The sequence below is a fragment of the Agelaius tricolor genome, unplaced genomic scaffold (assembly GCF_023055355.1).
Source record: "Agelaius tricolor isolate 1412-34295 unplaced genomic scaffold, bAgeTri1.0.p SCAF_16, whole genome shotgun sequence".
Lineage (NCBI taxonomy): Eukaryota > Metazoa > Chordata > Aves > Passeriformes > Icteridae > Agelaius > Agelaius tricolor.
Window position 1 is genome coordinate 12,744,824 of NW_027269276.1, and position 26,007 is coordinate 12,770,830.

Here is a 26,007-nt window from a genome sequence, read left to right on the forward strand (position 1 = left end):
CTTTCCAGTTCTATTTCTTTAGCCATTGCAAGGTGAATGCCTCAACAAAAACTTCTTCAAAAGAAGGATAATATCCCTTGATCTCTTCTACCATCCTCATATAATTACTGAACTTATCATGACCATTCAAGTAATGACCATTTTATTGGAGAGGGGAACCTTTCTGTTCCATACCTGTGATAAATTATTTTCTTGGGTAGGCTCTCCTTTCCAAAAAGTCTCTGAGTTTAATACCACAGGTGTGGTTCTAATGATCAAGTTTTGAGATCACAAAACTTGTGCTTTCTGCTCAGTACACAGATGTTTCCACAGTAGTGATCGGCACTGAATAGTACTGGTTTAATAAATAATTTTATGTATAACACATAACACTGATGGAAGATTACTATTAACCCCTCATGTTAAAATAAATCAACTGATAATTTTATATATCACAAAGAATATATATATATATATATGAGGTATTATTCAGGTGAAAGGAAGATCTCCTTCAGGTACTGCTGTACCAAGAGTTAACTGGAGACCTTAGAGAGGAAAAAGAACAAAGTTAATTTTCAATAACAATGGTGACCTTTTCTCTCATTTCAGGAGCAGCTGAGAAAAGTTCCAAACATGGTGCAGAAGACAAAACACAGAATATTATTAGCGCTATGAAGGAAAGAATGAAGATTAGAGAGAAAAATAGACCAGAGGTGTTTGAAGTGATCCAGGAAATGTTTAATATTTCTAAAGAAGATTTTGCACAATATACAAAAGCAGCAAAACAAAGTGTTTTGGATGGAACATCCAAATGGTCAGCAAAAATAACTATCACAGGTAATTTTCTTCTGTTCTAAGAGTTCTTTCTTTCATATTCCCCTGATTCAGGAGCAAGATTTTTTTATAAGTAGAGCTGGACTGTGTGTTCAATTGCATACTTGGTGCATATAAAAACATTGGAATTTATAGGATGCCAACTGCACGAGTTGAGTTTTAAGTTGCCAAAACCACTTTATATTCTACTGCTATAGGAAGGAAGACAAGTAAAAATAATGTATCTCCTCTACCTCCTACCAATATCTTCTGTGATAAGGATGAGATTTTTGCCATCAAGTACAAGAGTTTAAGTTCACCAAAAAAAAGGTTTTACGTGATTAAAAAAACATTTGAGTTTGCAATTCCAGATCCCATTGGTTTTGAAACTTATTATCCATTCACGTTGCTTGACTAAGGGTGTGTTCCATTTTAGAGATGCTGATGTTGCATAATTCTGTTCACTCCAAACATATTCCAGATGGCTTCCAATTGCATTAACCTGGTTGCTCATGAAGATTCCAGGTCCTCTGACTTTGACATTTCAGTTTTTGAGCTAAAACCTCAGCATAAATGGAAGCTATTCTGAAGGTTGAGAGGTGGTGCATGAAACTCAAAAGAATAATTGTGGAATTTTGGGACTGTCACCAAGCACTAAGGACATATTTAATTCATATGTTTACTTTTAGTTCTACCTCTAAAGGATACTGAAGGCTGTCTAGTGTTCAGGGCACTATGTACATACAATTTAATCCTTGAAGACTTCTGCTAGGCTGTCCCCTCATTCTACTGCATAAATAGGAGAGGGATACTTCCTTGCCTTCTAAAAATTTCCCTGTGGATTTAGAGTGAATGGTGAAGACAAAATATGCTATTTTATTCCTAAGAGTGTTTTCAGAAATTGGATGTTTTAAAGAATAGCAGAATTTTACTTCTTTCACTGAAGTCAGCACATATGACTGAACCCACACCGAGACCTGATCTGCTGAGCAAGGTGCCATTTTTAGGTAATCATTTTTCTGAGCACGCCAAGGGAGCTTCATTATCCAAGGTGATTGACATTAGAGAACGTTAACTCAATGTTACCACTGAGATGATTTAAAAAATGTGTGCAAAATAACAAAGCCAACTGCTGCTGAATGGTAAGAGCAAGAGCAAGTGTTTTAGCTGCAGTTCTCTGGTTTGGTAGGCTGCTCTTTGAGAGTTCTGCTTTCTCCTGAGATTTCCACTTTTATGAATTATGATAGAAAATCAAATTGTATGTATTTATTTTTGCTACTAAATTCATATCTATTAACTATACACCCACACTAACTGTCAGAAAGGATAGCAAATACATAAACAGTTGATGGTAATTGATCTGAACTGTCACCCTCTCTGTGATAGCATAGAAAGTATTCTAAAAGTCATGGTTCATCTCTTAAGAAAACAGATGGCAGCAATGTCCCTCATGGTTAGTTCCATAAGCCACAGGGAACTGTGGAATATATATTTTTTATATTATTGGAGGTTTTACTTTGGAAATGTTAGTTTGAATCTTGGGAGAAATTTTGGAAATTTTTATTTATTTAGTGGGGGCAGGAAACTTTAGGAAACTATCAGACTCAAGACAAGTTATGCAACATTATATTCCTTGCCATTTTGACTAAAGCAAAGTTTAAGAAAAGTATTTGAATTATGGGTGAAAAGTATTTGTTTTGTGCTCAAAGTAGTGAATCTTTATTACTCTATTAAACTATATTTTTAAATATGACACAGTCCAGAAGGGTAATTAGACAAACCTTGTCAGTCTCCAGAGTTACAGACATTGGGAAAATAGTCCAGAAACCTTTTCTTCAGGATCCCTCATTGTGAGGCCTTTATTTCCTGTTGCTGTTGTCATTCTCATTTACTTCTTGGCAATAAAGACTATGAGGTCTAAAGCACATTTCTCTCCTTTGTTGCAGTTCTTTGTGCTCAGGGCTTACAGGCTAAGGACAAAACTGGTTCAAGTGACCCATATGTTACTGTGCAAGTTGGCAAAAACAAGCGAAGAACAAAAACTATTTTTGGGAATTTGAATCCAGTATGGGATGAAAAATTCTACTTGTAAGTAGAGAAGATGCTGTTGCTATTGCTTTTTTTAATCTATATTTAGATAATATAACTCTACCAAGTGAAATGTTGGCTTAATTTGAAAACATGTTTTGTCTGCACTATACATATTTATAGCATTATGAAATTAGCAAGTTCTGAATGGAGAGAGCATCAAAATTTATTGTGTCTTTATCTTAGAGTGATCATGCAGCTTATAATTAAGCCTTTTTTGGGATCTGTTGGTGGTGTCTAATTATTCTAGTCTTTAAAGGAACTTAAGTAATAGTTTTCATACTTCAACCTTACATACCAAGTATTGTCCTTAGAAATGCTTTCCTATATGCCAGATACTGACCATGCAAGGTGAATGTGTTTTTATTTGACACTGTGATTCTCTGAGGTGTAACTGGGGAATTTGGCAGTAACTGTTGTGCTCCAGGCTCAGGGTTGGTGTGTTTGTAATGTCCATACTTTTAGAGAGTGTTGTCTGAGTCAAATATGGAGAGTACCATATGATGGTATTGTTTAGTCTATTGTCATATTTCTTTCCTCCTATAAAGAGGGAAGGAGTTGTCACTTGTTGTTCTTCTATTATTTCTAGAGTCCCATATTGTTGTTATTAGATTTCTAAAGTCCATACCTCTTGGGTGCATTCTCATGGCTGCAGATCTTCACAGACACCTTCTGCTGCACACTGTTCTCTCTCAGGTCAGGGCTCCTCCAAGGCTCTCCCTGACTGGCTTACCCACCCCCTTTTATCCATCAGTTACAGCTGCAGCCCAATTAAGGACATCACAGCTGCAGCCCATCAAGGGCAACCGGGACCTCTGGGGCAAAGCCTCTATACACATATTCAAATACATATCCTCTACTATAGTCACTATTCCTATCTGCATAAACTGTGCAGTTTCTGTGAGGGTTCAGGCAATTGAAATAGAGCCCTGCTTTCTTTGAGAAGGTGCGATGTCAAAACATGACAGGTTAACTTCTTACAGTCTGGTACTTCCCTGGTTTTTGGCCAAAATCTGCTACTTTATTTAGGAGGAGATTATTGTTTCAGTAGAGTGTAAAAGAGTTTTGGTCCAAGATGCTGCTTCTATTTGTCTGGAAAAGGAACTAGAGAATGCCAGCTGAATTAAACAGTGTATGCCATTCTTTCACAGATTCAAACACTTGTTTAGAAATGAATATGTACTTCAGAGAAAAGAGACACCTAGAAACTTTTTACAAACTTCTTCTATCCAGAAATCATTTTCTTTTTGAGTTAACTGTGTTACTGTGGTAACAGTTGAAGTGTCATACCTCACTGAATGGCTTTGAGTGTCCAAAAGCAGGACATAATTACTTTCTGGCATTTTAATTGTAGGAATTGCATAATGTCAAAACTTGGATGAGCAATTCAGAAAATTTCACGGAAAGTTTGTTGAATGTAGTTTCTCAAAGATTTGAGCCAAGCTACAATAAAAGCCCTCGAAACTTGCAAATATTTAATTTTTTTCCCCAGCACTAAGTATTATTATCATCTGCTGCCCTAGGAATAATATTTAGACCCCCTCTCTCAAACTTTACTCTAGCATGTACCTCCTGAGCAACTGCTTTGTACTGAATACATTTTCCAACATTTTTACAGCACATGTGTTTTCTAAAATAATCTCCCTGACTTACTTAATGCTTTAGATTTCAGCTGAAAGTATATGAGAATTTCTAAATTGTATTAAATAAACTATAAACGTTTAACCAGAAGATTAAATCTAAAGGAAATCAATATAACTATTTAATTGACTCAGGAAGTGTTATTTAAATTAGGCTGTATTAGTGGCAGTTGATATTTAAATCCTGTTGAAAATCCAACATTAACCATCACTATAACTTTTAAATTATAAATTTAGAAATAAGATGTCGCAAAAATCTTACAATCTTATGCATACTTATCATACCAAAACATGTTTTCAAGTCCTCCCATCTGTTCCAAAATAAGGACTTGGAAAAAACATTGACTCCCCACTGTGCATTTGCTCTGTCATAGCACATGGAGTGAGCGCAGTGTTCCTGTTCTTAGAACCACACGTGACCCAGATATGATTGCATGGTAACAGTGAGAAAATGTTTCTGACAAAATGCAGCCTGACCCCCTGCTAAATGACCATGGGACACTGGCATAGGTTTGAACAGGGGACCTCATAAAGGATAACTAAAATAGAGCTTTGTGGTGCACAAGGTAGAGAAGTAAATAGGCCAGCAGATGTTCATTTAATGAATGTAACATAGGTGCTAAGGGCTTTGATCCTTTCTCCTGGCATTATTAGAAATGAGATAACAGAGAAGTTTGAGGGCTTTTTCAATGACACATCAGTGATAGGAGAGTTTCTTTCAATGCCAGAGCAGAGTCCTGCAGCTGTCACCTTCTCTTTGTGGTTGAGTGTGGCATCTGATACAGAAAAAGAGACTGCATTTTCTTTTTTTTTTTTTTAATTACAGGAAGATATATTTGGCTGTATAGTTTTCAGCTTTGTAGAAACCTTTTTATTGATACACTATAATAAAAGTCTACTCTCATTCTTTTCTTGACTATTTTCAACAGTTGGTTACTGACATACAGAAACAGGTTTTTTCTGACAGTGTTGTCTAGGCTAGCACACATCTCCAAATTGCCCTGCTGACTTTGCAGGTACCACATTTCTTCTGACCATTCATAAATACCTCAGATACAATTTTATCATGTAGACATCTTTCAAATAACTGGATGATTATTTTACATTATTTATTTTTCCTATTTTGGCTGTCATAGAGCATAAGGGCTCTAATAAATATCTTCATAGGATTTATATTGCTACCTTCAGTGGATGAAGACATTTGCTCAAACTGATTTCAGTCATCCAGCTGTAGATGTTCTTTCTTTAGAGTTACTTTAAAGCATGGCACTCACACAATATTTAATCAGAAATAAATTATTAGTGGATTCATTTTAAGCAATATTTACTGTCAGTGGCCAAAGTCCCTTTCACCTGTTATTTTGTGCATTCTTGATCAGCTGGACTGACTTTTAAAAAATATTATCTTCACTGTACCTGAAGATAACATGGTTGGTTAACTGCCTAAATGATGCTCCAGTTTCCAGTGCTATTTAAGCACAGTTGTGCCAGAATTGTTGAAATAGCTCAAGGATTGCCTCCTAGGCAAGAGTATATAACAAAGACTTGTATTACATAAAACTAATTGAGTAATAAAACCTACACATTAGTTTACTATATTCATCCATTCCAAAAGTTCTTCAATAATCAGCCTGAGACATTCTGCTAATTAAAATAACTGTATCTCACAGCCTCAGCCCAAATCAAGAGAGCAGAACACCTCTAAGAAGCAATTCCAATGATAAATTGTTTGTTCAGTGATTATATTTTTCAGGTTTAGAGTACAGCATGCATGGTCTGAGTCTTTTTTTCAAACTGCTGTCAATCCAGATTAATTATACAAGTCTCTTTTTGTTATGATAGAGTAAAATAATGCAAGAAAAAGCATAATTAGTCTCATTCTACTTTATCAGAAAGCATGGCCCGTGACAACACTGCTAAAGAATTGGGACTGTCCAGACTAGAGAAGAGACAAGTAGTGGAGGTAAGGATGTCTTTAAACACATCCTTTCTCCTGCAAAGAGGAATGGAATAATCTATTTTCCATGCTTACTGTTACAGTAGAACAAGAATAATAGAACAAGTAATAGTATAGTAGAACAAGTAATAGCCAGAAATTACATTTAGAGAGTTTTAAATCAGACTTCAGAAAAATTTTGCCAACAGTTGGGCTAATGAAATTCTGGGAGACATATCCTGAGGGACCATGGAACTGTCTCTGAACACCTAAGAACAAAGTGGACATAGCAGTCGTGTGGATCTGGTTCTGGATTGCAGTAATGGCAATAATACTAATAATAAACATGAGGGTAATAATAGCAATAAGTGGCTTTCTGAACTTACTGAGGGTAGCACAGTATCAGTTGTCATTTTAACACTGGGTGAAGATCTCTCAGGGGATATGTACAATAAGATCATGCCAGTGCATCTAATACTAAATTTACATTGGGGTACTGTTGTAAAGATACTTTTTTATTCCAGTTTTATTACTCTAACCATTAGAATAAGCTGGAATTCTATGAGGATTATTTCATGTCTGTGTGGCATTCTGGAAATGCAGAAGTAATGTAGTGTCACCAGATTGTTGGTAAATTATTAAAACTGTCTCTTCAGTCTTGCATCTCTGAATAGACTACAAATTCTCTAGTTTTCAGAAGCATCAGTACCCTCAGTTCTCTGTGTGCTAGAGAACAATTCATTTCTCATCTTCCTCTATCACACTTCTGTGAATGCTTTTACTGAGCACATAAAGCAGAGTGCTTAGAAGAGGAACACTGAAACAAGCATACGTTGTCTAGCCTTTAATTCCTTGGGCTGATTTTCCTGGAGTAAACAGAAGTAGGAATTCCACGCAGAGCTTCTGGACAGATGTTAGCAGTGACTAAAGCAGAACATGCATGTCATTCCAGAGGGCTGTTTCTGATTCTGGGCAGGTGAGCAGGATCATTCAGAGACAGCTCTGGAACTTTAGCAGTAACTCCCTGCAGTCACACTGCCACAGGGCAGGCCAGGAGGAAATATTTGCTCATCCACTCTTCAGTTTTTAAATACAAATTCATGCTATTTTTTGTGGTCCTGTAGAGGAGCATTACAAAAGTAACAGAGCTGACTCTGTGCTGAAGTTTTGACACAAAGATGAGCATGAGTTAACACATTGGTTGGGCCTGGTCTCACCACATTTCACTAACCTAAGATTAAAGGAGAAAAGGATGCTGAGGACAACTGAGGAGATCAGGGAATCCTGACCATCTGAATAAATATTTCTTTAACAAATAAGTGTATATCAGAGGGAAATTTATGTTGTCTCAGAAGAATAGAAATATGATGTTTGTGCTGAAGTACACAATGACTTTTTATATGCAGCATCTGTCAGAGAATCAAAGCAGGAATAAGATTCTGTTAAAAGCACAGGTATGGTGATGAGGGTCACAGAAATACCTCACCAGTAACAGATCTCCCTATGTCACTATAGAAATCCCCTGTCAATTATTTCTGTTGGGTGCACAGCTAAATGCAATGCTGGACTTTAGCAATGTTAAGTAGTAACTTAGAGCTATATTTTAGGAGAATTAAATAGCCTAGTTTCTTAAGGCAGCAATGCTTATTTGGTTCACCTCTATCTTCCTATATGTTGTATGTTCTTGCCAATAGCCTTTGAATTTTGTGATCAGTCAGAGAAATTTCCCATATTGCCAAATAGTGTGTCTGTAATGTTCTATGAAAATATGTGGTTAGAGAGAGATGAGATACTAACTGTCCTCAGTATGAGCTCATCCCATAACAGATACCAGGAGTTCACATAAAGGGTAATTTATGAAAACTCCAGCTATGGGAGAAGATTCAGTCAGGTGATTGTAGTTGGCTGGATGTCAGGGAAGCCAGTAATAAGACAAAAAGAAACTGCCCTCTATTAGTTTTGCTAATCACAGAACAATGTGCATTTTAATTACCAGAATTATCTGCAAAGTTAAAATCTGGAATACAGACAGACACAAGGATTTCTGTGATACTGAATGATGTCACAGTATGGCAGAATAAAAGCTGTGCATGCCAGTTTTAGTGTCTGATTTGCCTTGACAATAATAATTCCATTTACAGCACTTTATACTTCCAAAGCCCATTACCACCACTAATTAATTCTTAGAATACCCCTGAGGGGTTCTGCTTGGAAGATAAGTTGGAGTATTACTGTTTTAACACTGGAAACAGAGACAGATCACTAAGTAATGATAGTGCTTGGAATAGAATTTGAGTAAAAACTCTTAATCAACTGTGAAAGTAATGCCCTGCTGAAGATGAAAATTAACAGTTATGCTTCAAAGTATTTAAAGATAAACAAAGGTATGTAATATAAAAAATACTTCTGTAGCACTAGTGAATGATTAAAAACAATACTTCATATGGATGCATGGGTATGGTATGGATTTATTTAACTGATGCCAGCTCTGTACTAGTCAAACTTCAGCAGAAAGTTTTTCACTAACCCAAACCTCTGCGTCAGTGTTGGGATATTCCAATCAAGTCATCAAAAGCCATTACCAACAAATAGTAAGCAGTCCTGTGCCTTATGGGAATAAGTATTAATAGTGTTTATTTTCCATTTCTGTGCAAATAAATGCAGGGTGCAGCTGGGAGTAAAAATGTTTTTCCTCTGTGTACTCTGTAGATTGAAAGTGAAGCCACCTCATTCCCTCTCACATCCAGAACTTTCTCAAATCTGCTCAACCCAGAAGGTGTTAGTAAGCCACTTAAATTTACAAGAAATTTTTTAGAACATGGCATGGTCCCTACTCTTTCTCCTTACCAGTTAATGGAGGTCTTGAAGAACATTAATGGATCTTTTTTAAAAAGCAGCTACTTATTTTCCTGGGTTTTTCTGATTGGCTTTCTTTCCTTGTTGGGATGTTGGTGCATACTTTTTGGTTTTTAACAAAAGCTTCCTGACACACACTGGAATTACTCTTTAATTTTTTTCTTGCTTTTTGTATTACTCCAGAGTACTACTTGGCATTCCTAAACAAATAAACCTGACCTAACTATATCTTTCCTAAGATACTCATTACATAATAGCATAAAGTATGAATTTCAAATAAAAAAAAAATTTATGACCAGTTATTGACATTCTTAAATACAATCTTTATGTATATATAATTCAATCAATTTATTCTCTTTATATGTAATAATTCTCATACATAGAGAAAATTTTTCGTCTCTGGCCATCTGGGTTGGCCTTTTTTTCCTGTTGATATTGCAGATTGTTTGTGCTTTGACATTTGGTGCAGTTAAGCAAGTGTGTGGAGATTGAGTTTAACGAAATAGACAGCAGTACAGAGTAATCTAGTTTATATATCACTCATATTTTGTGTTTTGTTTTTGTTTTTCCAGTGAATGTCATAACTCTACAGATAGAATAAAAGTAAGAGTATGGGATGAAGATGATGATATCAAATCTAGAGTAAAACAGCATTTCAAAAAGGAATCAGATGATTTCCTTGGGCAAACAATCATTGAAGTAAGAACACTGAGTGGAGAAATGGATGTATGGTATAATTTAGGTATGATTCTTACTGATTTTTTAAAACAAATTTAGGTAGAGTATTACTGTCTTTAACTTTGTGACTTCAAAATTTGTAGCTTTGGTACCAATGTATGACTTTTAAAATATTAAATATAACAGGTTGATTTGAAAATGAAAGATAGAACCCACATTGCCCCATCCCACTGTGCCACTGGCAGGGAGGGGGTAGAGAAAATCAGGAATCAAGTAAACCTGTGAAGAAGGGATAGGTGAAGGGAAGGTGTGTTTTAAGGTCTGGGTTTATTTTTCATTATCCTCCTCTGATTTCACTGGTAACAAATTGATTTTCCCCCAAGTCGAATCTGGCTTTGGCCATGGAAGTAACTGGTGAGTGATCTGTTCCCCATCCTTCTCTTGACCCATGGGGCTTTCATTAGATTTTCTGTGCCCTGTCTAGCAGAGGAAGGGAGGTGATGGAGCAGCCTTGGTGGGCACCTATCAGAATCAACCCATCACACTCAGAGTAGTCCAGCTTGTTGGTAAAGTCTTCACAACTAAAGGAAAATAATAATATTTAGTACAGATGTCAGGTAGAAAATTACAGTAATTTCAGTTGAGAAGGGGAAAGTAGTAAATAAATAGCTGTGTAGCCTTGCTTGAATGAGGGAGATAAAATAAGAGATTCTTTACCTCATAGTTAGATATTCCATTTTGTGGCCTGAATCATGTGTGAGGTATTAAAAGACATTCTTGTTTTCAACAGCAGGACTCCCTAGCTTTAAAAGATTAAACTAGAATGATTTATGAAAGCTTTTCATATGACATACATGTGTTCTTGGTGGTTACTAATGTGTTATTTTTCCACACTTCAGAAAAGCGAACAGATAAATCAGCTGTCTCTGGGGCCATTAGGCTGAAAATCAATGTTGAAATTGAAGGAGAGGAGAAAGTTGCTCCTTATCATGTGCAGTACACCTGTCTACATGAGGTATGTTGGAAAAGTTATAGTATACAGTATAGAAATTACTGTTCAGTTGTTGCATGGATAAAGAAATAAGGCTACAGAACATTAGAGCACTGAAACAAATAACTACTGCTGTACTTGAGGACAAGTTTATTTTAGATTTCCCATTCTGTATTGCTCAGGAAGTATCAGGTTCAGAGGCAAGGGTAGAACAACATAAGACCACCAACAAACTGATCATTCCTGTCAGGAGGTGTTAGAAAAAGAGGTTGAGCCAGGTAAACTCTCCCTGTACTGTTTTTTGATTTAGCCCTTTGATACCTGATTGTTAACATCAGGAATACACAAACATTTCTATATATTACAGAAGTATACTGTAAAGGATTTCTTTTGTTCTACAGTAATACATATTTTGGAGAGTGAGAAAAAGGAGAAACGCAAACTCTATAAAATCTAATTTTCCTTCAACTAGTTTGCTTTTGTCAACATTGAAAAAAATAATCACTGATAAATAGGTGTGTCTTCTGAAAGATTTTCTTTGTAATTGATTACTCTTCCTTCAAATAGAGATCCATGTAGAAATTCTATTCTGGAAATACAAGTAGTTTCCGAAAGCTGATAGCTAATGCATGAAGATTCACCACTAGCATGTAGCCACAGATTCCCATTGTTCACCAGTTGTAAAATCAGATATTTAGGGCATTTTTCCTGATCAATTTTGACCTAAAATTGCAAATGTTGGCCTTATGAAGTAAATGACAATATTCAAATGCTTTAAGCAAATCCAAGAGACAGTTATGGGCTAATTAGCAAAACTGAAAGTATTTTGATGTTTTAGGAGGTTTTTTCCAATCACTGAAAATCGGAAATAAAATCTTTTGGATTTTGTGGATACATATGAAGTTGTAAAATTTGTGAATACATATGGAGCTAGGCAATCTGAGAAGAATTCTATGCCATGAATGTCAAATCCTAGCTTTGCTCCCAAGGGTACTAAAACTAAGTTTTGTTGCACACCTTGAACAAAGAGAGAGGCACCTGCAGTATTTCTGTTAGCTCCCTGTAACTGAGGGCTTAAATAATGAATTTGAAATTTATTGGTCACAGATACAATTGAAATTGAAACACTCTGTAATAAGTATTATAACATCATGATTTCATTCATTAACAAGGGCATATAAAAGAGAGGTTTCTGCACTATTTTATGTTGCAGTCTTTCTGTGCCAGTTAATAGGCAGGAATTTATATCAAGAAGATACAATGTGCTGAATCACAAGCTTGCTGACTAGTTTGAGCCAGTCTTTGGAAAAACAAGCAATTTAAAAATTGACTAACAACATATTGAAGACTATATGTAGGATATATTTCAGAATGCTTCTTAAAAGCCAAACTTTCGTTTTTGAAACATTTCTTACCTTTAGAATCTGTTCCATTACCTGACGGAAGTGAAGTCGAATGGTGTGGTGAAAATCCCCGAGGTGAAAGGTGACGAGGCCTGGAAGGTTTACTTTGATGATGCTGCACAGGAAATCGTGGATGAATTTGCAATGCGCTATGGAATTGAATACATTTATCAAGCTATGACGTAAGTATCATCATGGCCAGCTTTCTGCTTTGCTGTCAACAATGAGTTTGAGGGAAGTAACGAGTCTCAAACCGTTGTGAATTCATTCACTGTTTCTCTTCCATTCCTGACTTTAAATTCTTATCACTTTGACCATCTGATTCTCATTAAAGTGCTTCTCATCTGCAGTGGCTTTAAGATATAAGCATTCTATAAGCTGTTACTGGTATTACTGCCAATGCATTCTTTAATCTTTATGATACTGATATATAGCACAGTTCAGAAAGACTTCCAGTGTTCCAGATGCAGCTGGAACAGGGTTTCAGAAGCTCTGTACTCTTTTCTACTACTATGGAAGCTCACTAGTGGCTACAGTGAGCTTCCATAATATGTATAAATAATTTGTGCAAACCATTTTTAACAGTACTGAGCCCTATTACTGCATCATCCATTCTAAAGTATCTGTCTGAACACCTTAGAACACAGCACCATAGAGCCCAGACATGTGAGATCCATCATGTGTTCTCAATATACCCAGCAAAAGGTTTTCTGGTGAAAAGGACTATATTCTGCTAGAGCTGTAGAAAAACAGGAGATCGAAGTGAGTCTTGTAAATAAAAAATACAGGCTTTTCTCTCACAGCAACCTGGTACTGTGGAATTTTTAATCAGAACATCTCTCATATTTTTGTATCTCATTACCTCCTAAAAAGAAGAGTCTTAGAATAAGTAAGAAGGTACCTAAAAATCTCAACTTTTCTTTTATTTGCAGAATATATTGACACCACCTACTATTGCAATGAGCTTGTCTTTCACTTCCTGTAGCTGTCTGTGAATTCTTGTATTGTTCATGTAATAGAAGTTCAGGGAATATATTTTGTAATATACATATTTATAATGATCTTCCTTCAAGGAACTTACGCAGCACTGCAGAGAATAATTAATGATTATATGATTAATAATAATTAATTCCAACCAAGCCATTTTAAGTTAATTGACCTATTTTGCCTTGTCCTCTTTTTGTTCTTGCTTTCTTCTGTACCTTTTCCCCCAAATTTCCTTGATGTTGTTGACTGCAAACCAGGTATCTGAGGGCAGATGTAATGAGAAAGTGAATTTAATATTAGATAGTCACAAGAAATAAAAGCTAAGATTTCATTGTCCCCATACCCACATCCTTTTGTATTTTAAAATGTTTCATGTCAATAATGAGCACTGCCTTTTTGAGGGAATGGCCCCAGCCTGTTTAAGTTGGGAATAAAATCAATGATGCATGTAATCTCATGTAATACTTGGAGAAAAATATATATTCATATCCGTTGTTTTGCTGAATCATCTGCAGACGCATCTCAGAGCATTCAGACTTCGGGAAGAAGAGTAGTGAAGACACTAAGTCTATTTGTCATGAGGAATTTTCTTTTGGACTATTATCTCCTGGTTTTATTCTTTTTATGAGATTACCTTTTTCTTCTGGAACAATTTTAGTGGCTGGAAGAAAATGTACAGCTTCTTGATTTGGAAAATAGAATTATCAGATTGCATTTTGTAACAAAGATCTCCTACTTAAACAAAAGCAATTTTCTACTATACAACAGAGAGAGAATTTGAATGTAATCACTTTGCCCAGAGGAATATTGTGTAAGAATTTTTTGCTTGAGAATCTAGTTGCAGAATACGTCTACTGCATGTCTCATGGTAACATTGGAAATTAAAATGTTTGTGTTTGTAAATGCAAAACTGATTAAGCTTTAATACCCCGGGATCCAGACCCCAGAGAGCATCTGCATTTTATCAGGCTACGTGAGCTTTAGGATGCTGAATTCATATTTGTTTTAAAGTTAGCTATTATAAAAAGTTCCAGTGCCATTAAATGATAGTCAGTCTTGACCCTTTTAAGTCTAGATAGATGCGATATGCTGGAGTAGGAACATATGCCTTTCTGCATTTCTACACAACATAAACCTGATTAAGCTTCTCTAAAGTACCCCTGTCTAAACTGATTTGGCATCCTGTTCCACTACAGCAATAAACAATCCCACTTGTCTATTATTTCTGGTTCATTATAGTGGCTTTAAAATCTATGATCTCTTAATAAACCCTGAAGATTTCCTTCTGACTCTCAGTAGTTATAGCTATCTTCTCCTTTAGAGCACAGAAATAATATTTCAAAAATTTAGTCTTGATTTTCTAAACACAGTGAATATACTCATACTGAAATGTGGGAATCAGACCAGGAGATACCACACAGGTTACCTGTCTGCTCTAATCATTGTCCCTACTTAGACCTTTCTCACCAAATTAGAAAGATAATGAATTCAGGTGTGGTTGCACCTCTTGCTGGAGATAGGAACATCTCCACATTTTTATGAGATAAATGTAGACACTTTTCCCCAAAGATGCTGACTTAGATGGAGTGTTTTACTCTCAAGATATGGATTACGAGTGTACAGTTTCTGAGGAAGAAAATCTGCTTTAAGGTACAAATGTGGAATTCATGTGAATAGAAAAACAGCCATTGACCCAAAGTAAAATACAACAAAAAGACTGATTCTGTTGCAGTAATTGCAGCTCTTTGAAGTCTTGACTATATAAGTTACATAATCCACTCTTCTTTTTTATGACTATTTTATACTGCCATTCCTCATGGAGCCTGTTCTAGGAAAAGAAAAGCGAGACCATTACAGTCATTCTTACATGGTTCAGATGAGAATATTTTTTGGTTTTTTGATGGGTAACAGCCAGACAGACACTGTTAGCCACACAACTGGTATGTGTAACTCCCAGAAGTACAAGCAAGGATGTGTGAGACAGTAGGGAAGAAAACAAGTATCACAAAAAGCAGGAAGAAAAAGTAGAAAAACAGCACAGTGATCCAGCTGCCCTTTATTTTGATGACTGTGGTGACAGATGGCAGTTTATGCTGTAAATTCAATGTCTAGAAGGAATCAAACTGAAATTTTATTTACCTACATATATTAAGCCACACTCTGCAGTGAGGAAAAAGTAACTTTTTTCCTGTCATTCATCTTTCAACTTAATTTACTTCTCTCTAGAAGGCAAAAATCTGAGCACGTATTGCAACAGTGTTTGACTAGACGCTGGAATTACACATAATATCAGCAGCTTGAATTTACTGTGTAATAGAGTCAAGTGCAATAAAAGCTCTATTAAGATCTTTACTTCTTACTGGCAAGAGTCACCACAGGTAGAAACTAATGATTCTCAATCACAACATAGCTCTCATTCCAGCAGGTTAATGGGCACTAACTATGTCATCTTGTTCTCCTGCTAGTTTTCAATTAATGTGGCAGCATTACAGAAAGCACACAAATCGCCCATTAAACTAATTTTTTATTGATAGCATTTGCTTGCTGATGAGTACAGCACATCAATTAGACTCCTTTCTTTGCTAATTCATGCTAACAGAAGTATTGGAAAAATCCCAGGCACTGTCTATTGGTCATAAAATTGCATAGTAAGAAAGTTGGAGCAAGCAGGCCTGGTTTCAGCTTATGCAGTGCAGCCTTGCTCTAAAATGTGTGAGATCTAGCAGTGGTTTCTATGACTTTATGTGCCCACTAGAAATTGTTCCTAACTGATGCTACTGGCTACTGTTTCAAAGCCCAGCAAAAACAAGGATAGGTGTTTACTTTGATTTATTCATTTTAGCAAGCAGAAGGAATCCAGGTATCTCAGAGGTAGCTGATAACCTGAGTTATCAGCACTCTGAGTCATGACCCATATTGTGTACTTAATAGGTCCTGTGAACAGTAGAGATTTTAATTAAATGATGGAGAGAAACAGAAATCTGGCACACATGCTTTATCATAATTTTCACTAAGCACATTACAGGTGAAACAGTGCAGTGATACAATAAGGACATAAATTACAGCAATTGCTTTAAATTTTCCTTGTGAAAAATTGGTACAATTAGGATCTATTCTTAATATAAGAATTCAGTACAGGTAGCTCATTGTGAAATGCTTATGGGAACCTTCAGAAGACACCCTTAAATTTTGACCCAGACAATATTTCCATAGTCTGTTATGTTCCCTGAAGGCAATTGAGACAATCTCAGTGATTTTTTTTGCTGTTGACTGCTCCTTTTGCCTGCCTCCTCCCTCAGCAGAGCATGTGTTACAGGTATGACTCTAAGGCCAGTGGGGTTATTAGTGCCTTTTTATCTCCAGATTGATGTTACTCATGCACTAAGGACTTTTAAGTCCACTAAAAGACTTTTGGAAAATAAAGGTCATCAATATTGAAAGTATTAATTATTTTGTCAATTTTTTGATAATTGCTTCTGATTATCCCTACCTATATTTCCCAAATTGACTCACAGATAAGGAGATATTTCTATTAGCTTTAAAGGTTGCCTTTATTGGTGAGAACCACCTGACATCACTATTGTATTTTATTAAAAAGGAAAGTATTATTCTTCTACTTGACAGAGACATGTGACATATGTTTTGAAAGATTTTTCTGAGGGGTCGAGACCTGTGTTTTTCTTTTGTTGAATTCACATTTCAGTCTTCAAAAGCACTTCTTGAAATTACTGGCTATGAATTAAAGTTTTGGTAACGCCATTCCATGAGCACATAGCTGGGAATGCTGGGCTCTAGTCCTGGTTGGTTTCTGTGTAATTTTGAGCCGTTTCTCTCAGTTATGTAAAATGCAGATAATGGCACTTAATAATTGCTCCTACAGGAAAACAGTCTTGAATAATGCCTTGAAAGATGATTTGGGCAGTGACAATAGTTAAGGGCATTTGGCTTAAGTTCAGCAGGAAAGTTGCATTGTACCTTGTGTTAATTTTTTTCTTGGAAGGGCATTAGTGCCCAGGTGGTTCAGGCCCAGCACACTGCTCTGCCTTATGCTCCTGAGGAGGAACAGGAAAGAGGAGCCAGAGACTCCAGCTAAGATGAGCATGTGGCCAGATCAGGACCTTCAGTCATACAGACCCTGATTGGAATTTCTTAATCCTCTTCTGTTTGTACACCCATTTTTACCACCATCTTTTCCTAATCTCCTTCATTCTCTTTCCTATTTGTGTACATTTATTCTTTATCCCTCTCTCTCTCCCAGTCCTGCCTAATTATAGATCTTGAAATTAGGAATTTATGTTTAAAATTATAATGTTCACTCTCCTCATGTGTCAGATCTTTCATTCATTTGTACCTCTCAGGTTTTGTTGTGTTATAAGCCCTTTGTATGCTTCCAGCAGGCATCTCCTGTTTCATTAAACAAGTAAACGGTGCTGCTACATTGCACCTCTGGTTTTGGCTGCTTTGTGTTTAACAGACTAATTACCTAAATTTTACTGCCCTGGATCAAAGTGGAAGAGTTTCAGTTATGGCCTAATTCAAATCAAGATGAACCCAGAAGCTGCTTGAAGCACCTTTCATTAATAATGGAGGGTGAAATAAAAGCCACACTAAAATGCTGGTTTGAGTCTTTTAGTTGACAACAATTAAATCTTTTTATACTATGGATCTCTGTGACTTTCCATGATGATGAGTTAGTTTTCTTTTTTCGGTTTTCTTTAATAATTAATGTTTTGTTTAATAGCAATTAAAATCATTAAGTCATGTTTTTGTGTTTAGGATTAACAGAGTAAGAACTGAATGCAAATCTAATGTGGCCAGTTTGAAAATATCAGTGTGCAACAAGTGGCAACTCTATCAAACATGTCTGGATTTTCCTCATATACATCTGTACAATTTTCCACGAGGTAGCCTGAAAGTTACATAATTAGAGTTAGAAAGAAATTATAATGGGAGAAGAAGCAGATTCCATGCCATATTTAATAACTGTTGGTTTGTTTGAATTTCAGGCACTTTTCCTGTCTCTCTTCTAAATACATGTGCCCTGGTGTTCCAGCAGTTATGAGTACATTGTTGGCCAATATAAATGCTTTTTATGCTCACACAACAGCAGCAACTAATGTATCTGCCTCGGACCGCTTTGCTGCTACTAACTTTGGGGTAAGTGCATTTTCTTTAATAGAGTTCTGGTCCTTTTCTTTTTTTTTCCTAGTATATTCCATATTAACTTCTACATTGATATTTTTTTTAATTGCTCATTTTAAAGAATAAATGTTGCTGTTAGCTTTTGAAAATTTTACCCTGAGTCTTTAAAATCAATCATCTATAAAAGCCAGAGAAGATGCTGCTCAGCTCCTTGTGAGGCATAGAGGGTAGAAAGCACTGGCACACATTCACAGCACTAAAATCTCTAACAAACAGGTTTTGGTTTTATTGCAGTGGGCCTTGCAAACTGGTAACTGCAGTAGACTAAGTATTGGATGCAATTCCTTTCTTGGTCTGTGTCATCCGTGAACTCATGTTAACCTAATGGATGTAGCCATAAGTGCTGCTCTTCTCACAAAGATCCATAATAATAGACTCTCTCTGATTTTTGCTGAAATTTTTGCTGGTGAATTGTACAAGTCCTGGATTCAGGTATCAGGAATTTTAGGAGGAATAGTAGCATTTCAGGATGTGGTAATACTTCTTTTGTTACTGCTAAATTTTCTTCTGTGGATAATTATCTCACAGCATGGACTTCCTAGTCTTTGAACATGATAATAAATAAAGATCCATTCACTCCCTATTCTGATTTCTTCACCAACTCTTAGAGGAATTGAGAGCAGTAAGGCAGAGCAATAATTCAAAGAGATTGCCGTCATAGCTCTGGTATTACACATGATACAGAGGGTATAAACACAATCTTATGCTGAAAAATGTGTTTATTCTTTCCTCTTTTTTCTTTTTTTAGTAAAGTTTTTATTTGTAAGGTTGATATCAAACATGTATTTGATGTAATATTTTCATAAAATACCATTTATTGACATGAAATAAAATATTAATAATTAAAATTTATTAAATACACATTAAAATTTCAAAATCAAAATTTTATTTGAAGTAGTGTTAGAGGCACTAGTACTCTTCTCCAGTATTAGAATAATAGAGGAATTATTAATTTCAGATTTTCAAGATAAAATTATGAAATTATACATTTGGATGTGCAAACCAAGAATTACTTAATATCTTTGTTGAAACAAGTCTTCTCTTTCAATGTTTAAGCTTATTAAACCTTTGAATTCGATGCAACTTTTGAAATTTAGAATGGTTTTGCTGGATTTTTATCCTTTTTTCCCATTTTACTAATGATCAGAACTACTTTTGTCCTCAGACTGGTCAGAGATTAAGTCCTTTCTCTGATGGTAATGCCAATTTGCCTCTGACACAATTCCAGTCCAATTCATAGTTCAACAGATGGATGGAAAAAGAGTAGTAGGCATCACTAAAAGAGATTTGGAGCTCTTTTTCAAACAATTGACTTATAGGCAAAATATGAGATTATTCTTCTCTCCTGGGTCAAAAGGCATTTGTTAGTGAATAGCTGCACATCATTCATCAAAAAGAACATCTCAAATTCAAGTCCTCAGGCTACAGCTGGGAATGATTTGGCTGACTGAATATTTCAGTAGAGCTTTATAACATGACAAAAAAATTCTATTTTGATTGATCCCTTAAGGGAGCTGTGCCAAATTAGTGGGGTTTGGTGTAGGTTAGAACTCCACTGATGAGAGACCGTGCACAGACTCTATTTTCAAATTCCTGATCATCACATTTGTATTGTACAGATACAATCAGTGCACTCTGAGAGCTATCAGCTCCTGCTTCTTCCAGAAGTCTGCTGCTTTCACATAGGCTCAGATTTCACAGCTCTGTGCAGTAGACTATGGAATATGTTCTAACATGGTAATTAGAAACTCATTAGTATTACTTGAGAATGGCACAACTCAGCTGGAAATCTCACAGCAAAATACTTTCACTGCTCCTTCATCTATCAAGATAACAAGTTAATCTTCACATTTGAAAGGAAAAAATATAATTTCATTGTATTAGTATTACTTACTTTATTCCTACAAAAGTCACTGTTTCAGAAGTATAATTTTCAATCATACTTTTCCACCAAATTCTGTAGTAAATGAGCATCATTTCTTACTTATTAAAGGAAGGGAGAGGTGCTTTCTTCAAGAGTTTAATCAGTTGCAAGGCAAATATAAGACAGGAAGATGTTGCATTGCAAAATCTTTGTGACCTCCCTAATGTATTGCACAGCTGCACAGTGTTTAATGCATACCAGGTATACAACATTGAAAGGGAAAATAAAGTGAATGAAGCGCATCACCTGGCCTTGAAACACAGGTGTTTCAAACCATTGCTTGTGTATGAAATAATGGAAAACAAATTATTTTCAAATAAGTTAAGAGTGGAAAGAAGCTTTCTAAAACCCCAACAATTACAGGAATCTTCAAATTCTAGTGCAACATGTTCTTCTTTTCTTTTTACAGAGAGAAAAGTTCATAAAGCTGCTGGATCAATTGCACAATTCTCTGAGGATTGATTTATCTAAATACAGGGTATGTGCAACATTTTCTATTTGAGTCAACATGAGACCCCCAAATCCTTTGCTACAAAAAGTTACAGAATTTAAGCTGTTTAACACCAATATTATTCCAATTCGACAAAAAGAAAAAACTTAGTATTTTCTTTCCAAAAGCTAAGAACGGGTCGAGGGGTTATCATATATTCAAGAAAGAGTAGTATTCAACAACATTGATTAAATTGGTCTATAACTAGTCTTAAGTTGATTAAGTTAATTCATCTGGGAATTACCTTCACTGACTCAGGTAGTGCAAAGTGCAGATACTGCTCTATTTCTGGGAGCCTGACATCTTAGCAACAACTTGCGTGCTAAGATCCAGGAAATGTTGAAAGAGTCTTGTCTCCTTGTTTTTCTATTTGCTAGGAATTAGTTTCATTTCTGCCTCATGGAATCTCCTTCCACTGAGCTGTGCTCCAAAGCCAGCCTTTCAGAAAAGCAGACCCTGGGTACCTGGCAGTCACCATTTGGTTCTGAACTCCCTCTCATTCTCCAGTGCACTGGATCATTAAACTTTTGGACAATACCTAAGTTAGGGCTTCATCACATGTGGCTCTCCTTTCAGCTTCTAGGAGTGGCAGCCTCCAGGTCAAGGATTTGTCTGTTCATGTGGCCAGCTCTCCAAAACTGGAGGAGAAGGGGAATATTTAAAAGAACCCTAAGGCATTAGAGAGAATGGAAATTCCACATACTTAGTTTTTAAGACTATATCCTTCATGAAGGAGATATGTTCATGCTAAGATCATTTCATTTTGAAGAATGCTGTCCAGACAATATTGTAGCATGAGGCTGATATTTCATTAGTAGGAAGTAGGAAGTTATTTAAATAACACTACTTCACATCACTCTGTTAACCCAGAGATCATAGCAAAAATTATATTATTTCTACATTAAGATTACTACTGCATTTATGCCTACTAATTATGTTTGTGCCACGTAAAACCCATGAATTATTTTCATTAGCAGCAGTTCCCAGACTTCTTGTAACATTTTTTATTCTGTCCATGTTTTGGAAATATCACAATATTTTGAATTATTCATATCACAAGTGCAGGAGAATTATCAAAGGTGTTCCTACTCATGTCCAAGGGATGCTCATCATTAACTACCTCACAGGCAGAATTTGGGTAACATGAACATCTCTAATCCTTTCAAGCAGCACTTTATGTTTTCTTTGAGGGTTTTTAACTAGTTGTTCAAGGATTTTACCTGTAGCTCAAATTTTGCATGATTCCTCTTTCCCTGATTCACCAGGATAATTTTCCTGCCAGCAATTCTGAAAGACTCCAGGATCTGAAATCAACTGTGGATCTGCTTACCAGCATTACTTTTTTTCGCATGAAGGTATTGTCCTTTATTTGCACAAATAAATTTCCTGACAGAAACAAAAAAATTACCTTTTTAATTAGTTTAAGTCAAGTCACATAAAGCATACTTAGCTGAACTCCTTAGGAATCATATGTTTTCTACTGATATAACAAAATCACAAGACAAACAGCAAAATAGATCTGATAACTATTTGCCTTAGTCTCTCCAAAGGTTGAGATCTAAGTGGTCAAGCATGGAAATATTTTTGGAATGGAATGGTACACATTAATATTACTGAATGAAAAAATAAAAACACAAAGCAACATTTAGCATGTGATTCCATTGCATTAGGCAGCTACATGAAGAGAATTAAAATAATCCATTAAGTTAAAGTTTGAACTAATGTATCCTGAAATGGAGTAAAAAGATGAACCCTTTGCTTTAAATAAATAACTGCTATTTGGCTTGATATTGTAATTCAAAGGAAACCACATATTATACAGTTTAATTATTTCCTAAATAATAAAAAAACTGATAAAATGTAAAACCTAAGATTTAAATATGTAAACTCTTGGGCACACATGCCTCTTTCATCATGTAAGTATTTAATTTAAATCAAACTTAGTGATAAAATCTAATTGCATGTGTTTTAATGTATCTGTGAACTAAATCAACCTTAATTCAACACAATCTTAATTATTTTTATCATTGCTTTTTTTGAACACTTTTCATCCTGTATAATAGAGCTCCATTCAACACTTATATATATATATATATATATATATATATATATATATATATATATATTTGTGTTCAATCTAATTCTGACATTCTCCCATTTATGAAATATTTAATTAGGTCCTGGAATTGCAGAGCCCCCCTCGAGCCAGTACTGTGGTGAAAGACTGTGTAAAAGCCTGCCTGGATTCAACTTACAAATACATTTTTGACAATTGCTATGATCTCTACTCCCAGTTAGTGGATCAGGTAAGGTCAAATGAACTTGTTCTGTGCTATTGCTCAGTCATTATTGTTAGTTTGCCGTTAGTAAATAGAAAGTCTTCTGGTGTTCCTTCATATCAAAGCACTCAGATGTTCACTTTATTTATGCATGGAGGAGCAACATACCATAAATACACCCACAGACAGCTATGAACTCTAAAATGCTTAACATGATTTTCAAAATGGACACATTACCTCATAATGTAGTCATCAAGTTGGACACAACTGTGAAATTGTCCAGTGGTTTTGGGGAAGATGACATTTGATCAATTACTGTTCATTTATGATCTGTAACAGGAAAACAGTTGGATCCAAGCTTTAGTAACTGCTTTAAGAAAGCAGAGGATTTCTCAATGTTAGTCTGTCAGGTTGAGCTATCAGTGCAAAATAATTATAGCATTTGTTGTGTTCCAAATGTCATGCAAAATCCTTGAGAATACTCTTTATTTCTTAATGTAATATGGTCATTCTATAAGTAATGTTAGAATTAAGTACTGTCTTAAAGGAGCATCACTTCTTTGTCATATTACCACCTGTACCTTGTATTTGCTTTTTGGATGGTACACTGAAAAAAATAGTAGTTCTGTGACTGTTCCAGCCTTGAACAGAATTAACTAAATTCTTTGGCAAATGCACTTTTTTTTGTGTGTGTATAATTAATAGGAACACTCATACTAATTATATAAGACTTCAAATGAAATTTATTTGAATTTATTTATTTATTTAAGTGAAAGATATTTCACTTGAATCCAGAATATGAATTCCTGTGTTTTAGGAAAGATGATATTTGCTTTTCAACATTTCTGAAATGAGAATTTATTTTCCCACGTTGGATTCCTTTTCCTGAGAAAACTTAACCATAGCTTTGAATCTAATAAATTCTCACCAGCACCAATAAGCACTCCACACTTAGTGCTGATGTGTGTTTATCCTACAACAGATTATATTGTAAGCTGAGTAGGAGTATAAATTAGTGGAAGGAGCAGCTTCAGGCATCACATCTATTTACGTCATAAACTGTTCTGTTTTCTCACTAACATTTACTCTGCAGCAATTTGATCTTGTCTGGTAAATATAAAAAAAGTGCTGCTAGACTGGGTATTACATAAGCCTGCAGTTTATCAGTAGATTCTAGTCCTCAGTAAACAGCTAAAAGTGATGGAGTCTTACCTCTGCAAAGCATTGTGACAACTGCAAAAGCTTCTCTGTACTCAGAAAATTCACAACTTTTTTATGTGAATCCATACAGTCATTTAGCCTGTCCATTTTAAAATATGGTTTAAAAGTACAGCTTTTCTGCTTGGTAGAGAATGTAAAACTTGCTTAAGTAAGGGTTCTCTCCCTCAAATTATATTTGAGGCAAAACAGGCAATGTTGTTATTATATTTTTCTCTTACACAACTCTATTTAATGGTAGAGAAATAAGAAATCCTGAAATAAATTTTAAAAATCCACAAGTATTCACTCTGTTGGAAAACTGAGTTAACTGCATTTCACTGTATTTCTGCACCTCTTGAGTTCTGGTTCACAAGATTTCCAGCGGGAGCAGTTTTATATGGAAATTTTAATCAGACAATTTTCTGTACAGTTACAATCACAAAGCAGTGCAAGAAACTTTAGTGAAGAAGTGTAAAATGCAAAATTTAGAATAAATAGATTGCATTCAAAATAATTTATTTCTAACAGTAAATCACATTAAAAAAAATTCAAGCAACAGTCGCATATAATCTTAATGCCGGACAGTAAAACTTTCTTTCCCAGAAGGTGGGAGACAATTCTGAGAAATATAACTGATCTAACTTTAATAGAGAGATAAGTAAAATTAATTCAAAAGACTACCTGAATTCTGCATCAGCTCTTGAGTTGCACAAGGAGACTTTGTTCAGCATGATCCTCTTATGGTTTCCTATCAGTATATCCAAAAGTGCATTTTGTTTTAGGAACGCTTGAATATGCAGCTTGTTTGAACTTATAGCTCTGGAGGCCTTCTAATGAATCCAGGTGACTGGTTTGTGGTACCACTGTTATAATAATGAAGCAGTAATCAGTATTGTAATTAACATTTCATTAGCATTGTGTCCCTTAGATTAGACCAGATTCCACCGTTAAGCCTTCCTCAGTACCCTTCCCTTATCTCTGCTCTCTCCCCATCAGGTGAGGTCCCCTCCTCTCAGAGGGAGGGAGCTCATCCTAGCGTGGCTCTGCACACAGGAAATTCATGTTTTAGCTGCACAGCTGAGCTCTGAGCTGTGGGACTGAGAACTGAGCCCCAAAGCCTCAAGGAATGGTTCTTATATAGGCCAGCACCTGCTCTCACACAGGGGAAGGACTGGCAGATGTTGTCCTGCTGAGGCCCTGCATGCTCAGGGTGTATCTGTGTGTAACTCATGGTAACCACCTTCTGCAATTGCTTTTGGCTGCAGCCTACAATTCTCAGAGATGCCTGCCACAGTATTTCGAGAAAGTACGGTCTGATTGTGCAGGATTGTTTAATTTTGGGGTGAAAATAGAGCAATGACTGTTAAAATTGAGGGGCTTGAACTGGAGTTTTTGGATATTTGCCACTGTGAACACAAAAATTAAATCACAAAATATGCTCAGCAGCTCAAATTCCTCTTTTTATTACTCTCTACCTTTGTGTCAGACAGGCAATCACCGTTAAAAAGCTAATGTCTTGCAGCAAAATAACACCCCTGAGG

At 35.7% G+C, this 26,007-nt stretch overlaps 1 protein-coding gene across 2 annotated transcripts in view; it reads left to right on the plus strand.

Annotated features, from left to right (window-relative positions):
* UNC13C (unc-13 homolog C) overlaps positions 1 to 26,007 on the plus strand; it is a 132,847-nt gene that overhangs the window by 45,233 nt on the left and 61,607 nt on the right. For both annotated transcript variants that reach the window (XM_071441565.1, XM_071441566.1), the window contains exons 8-16: positions 589 to 816; positions 2,739 to 2,880; positions 9,885 to 10,054; positions 10,890 to 11,005; positions 12,403 to 12,566; positions 18,378 to 18,528; positions 20,907 to 20,975; positions 22,253 to 22,342; positions 23,165 to 23,293. In XM_071441565.1, coding sequence (XP_071297666.1) covers positions 589 to 816; positions 2,739 to 2,880; positions 9,885 to 10,054; positions 10,890 to 11,005; positions 12,403 to 12,566; positions 18,378 to 18,528; positions 20,907 to 20,975; positions 22,253 to 22,342; positions 23,165 to 23,293 — 1,259 coding nt within the window. The remainder of the gene's footprint in view (positions 1 to 588; positions 817 to 2,738; positions 2,881 to 9,884; positions 10,055 to 10,889; positions 11,006 to 12,402; positions 12,567 to 18,377; positions 18,529 to 20,906; positions 20,976 to 22,252; positions 22,343 to 23,164; positions 23,294 to 26,007) is intronic.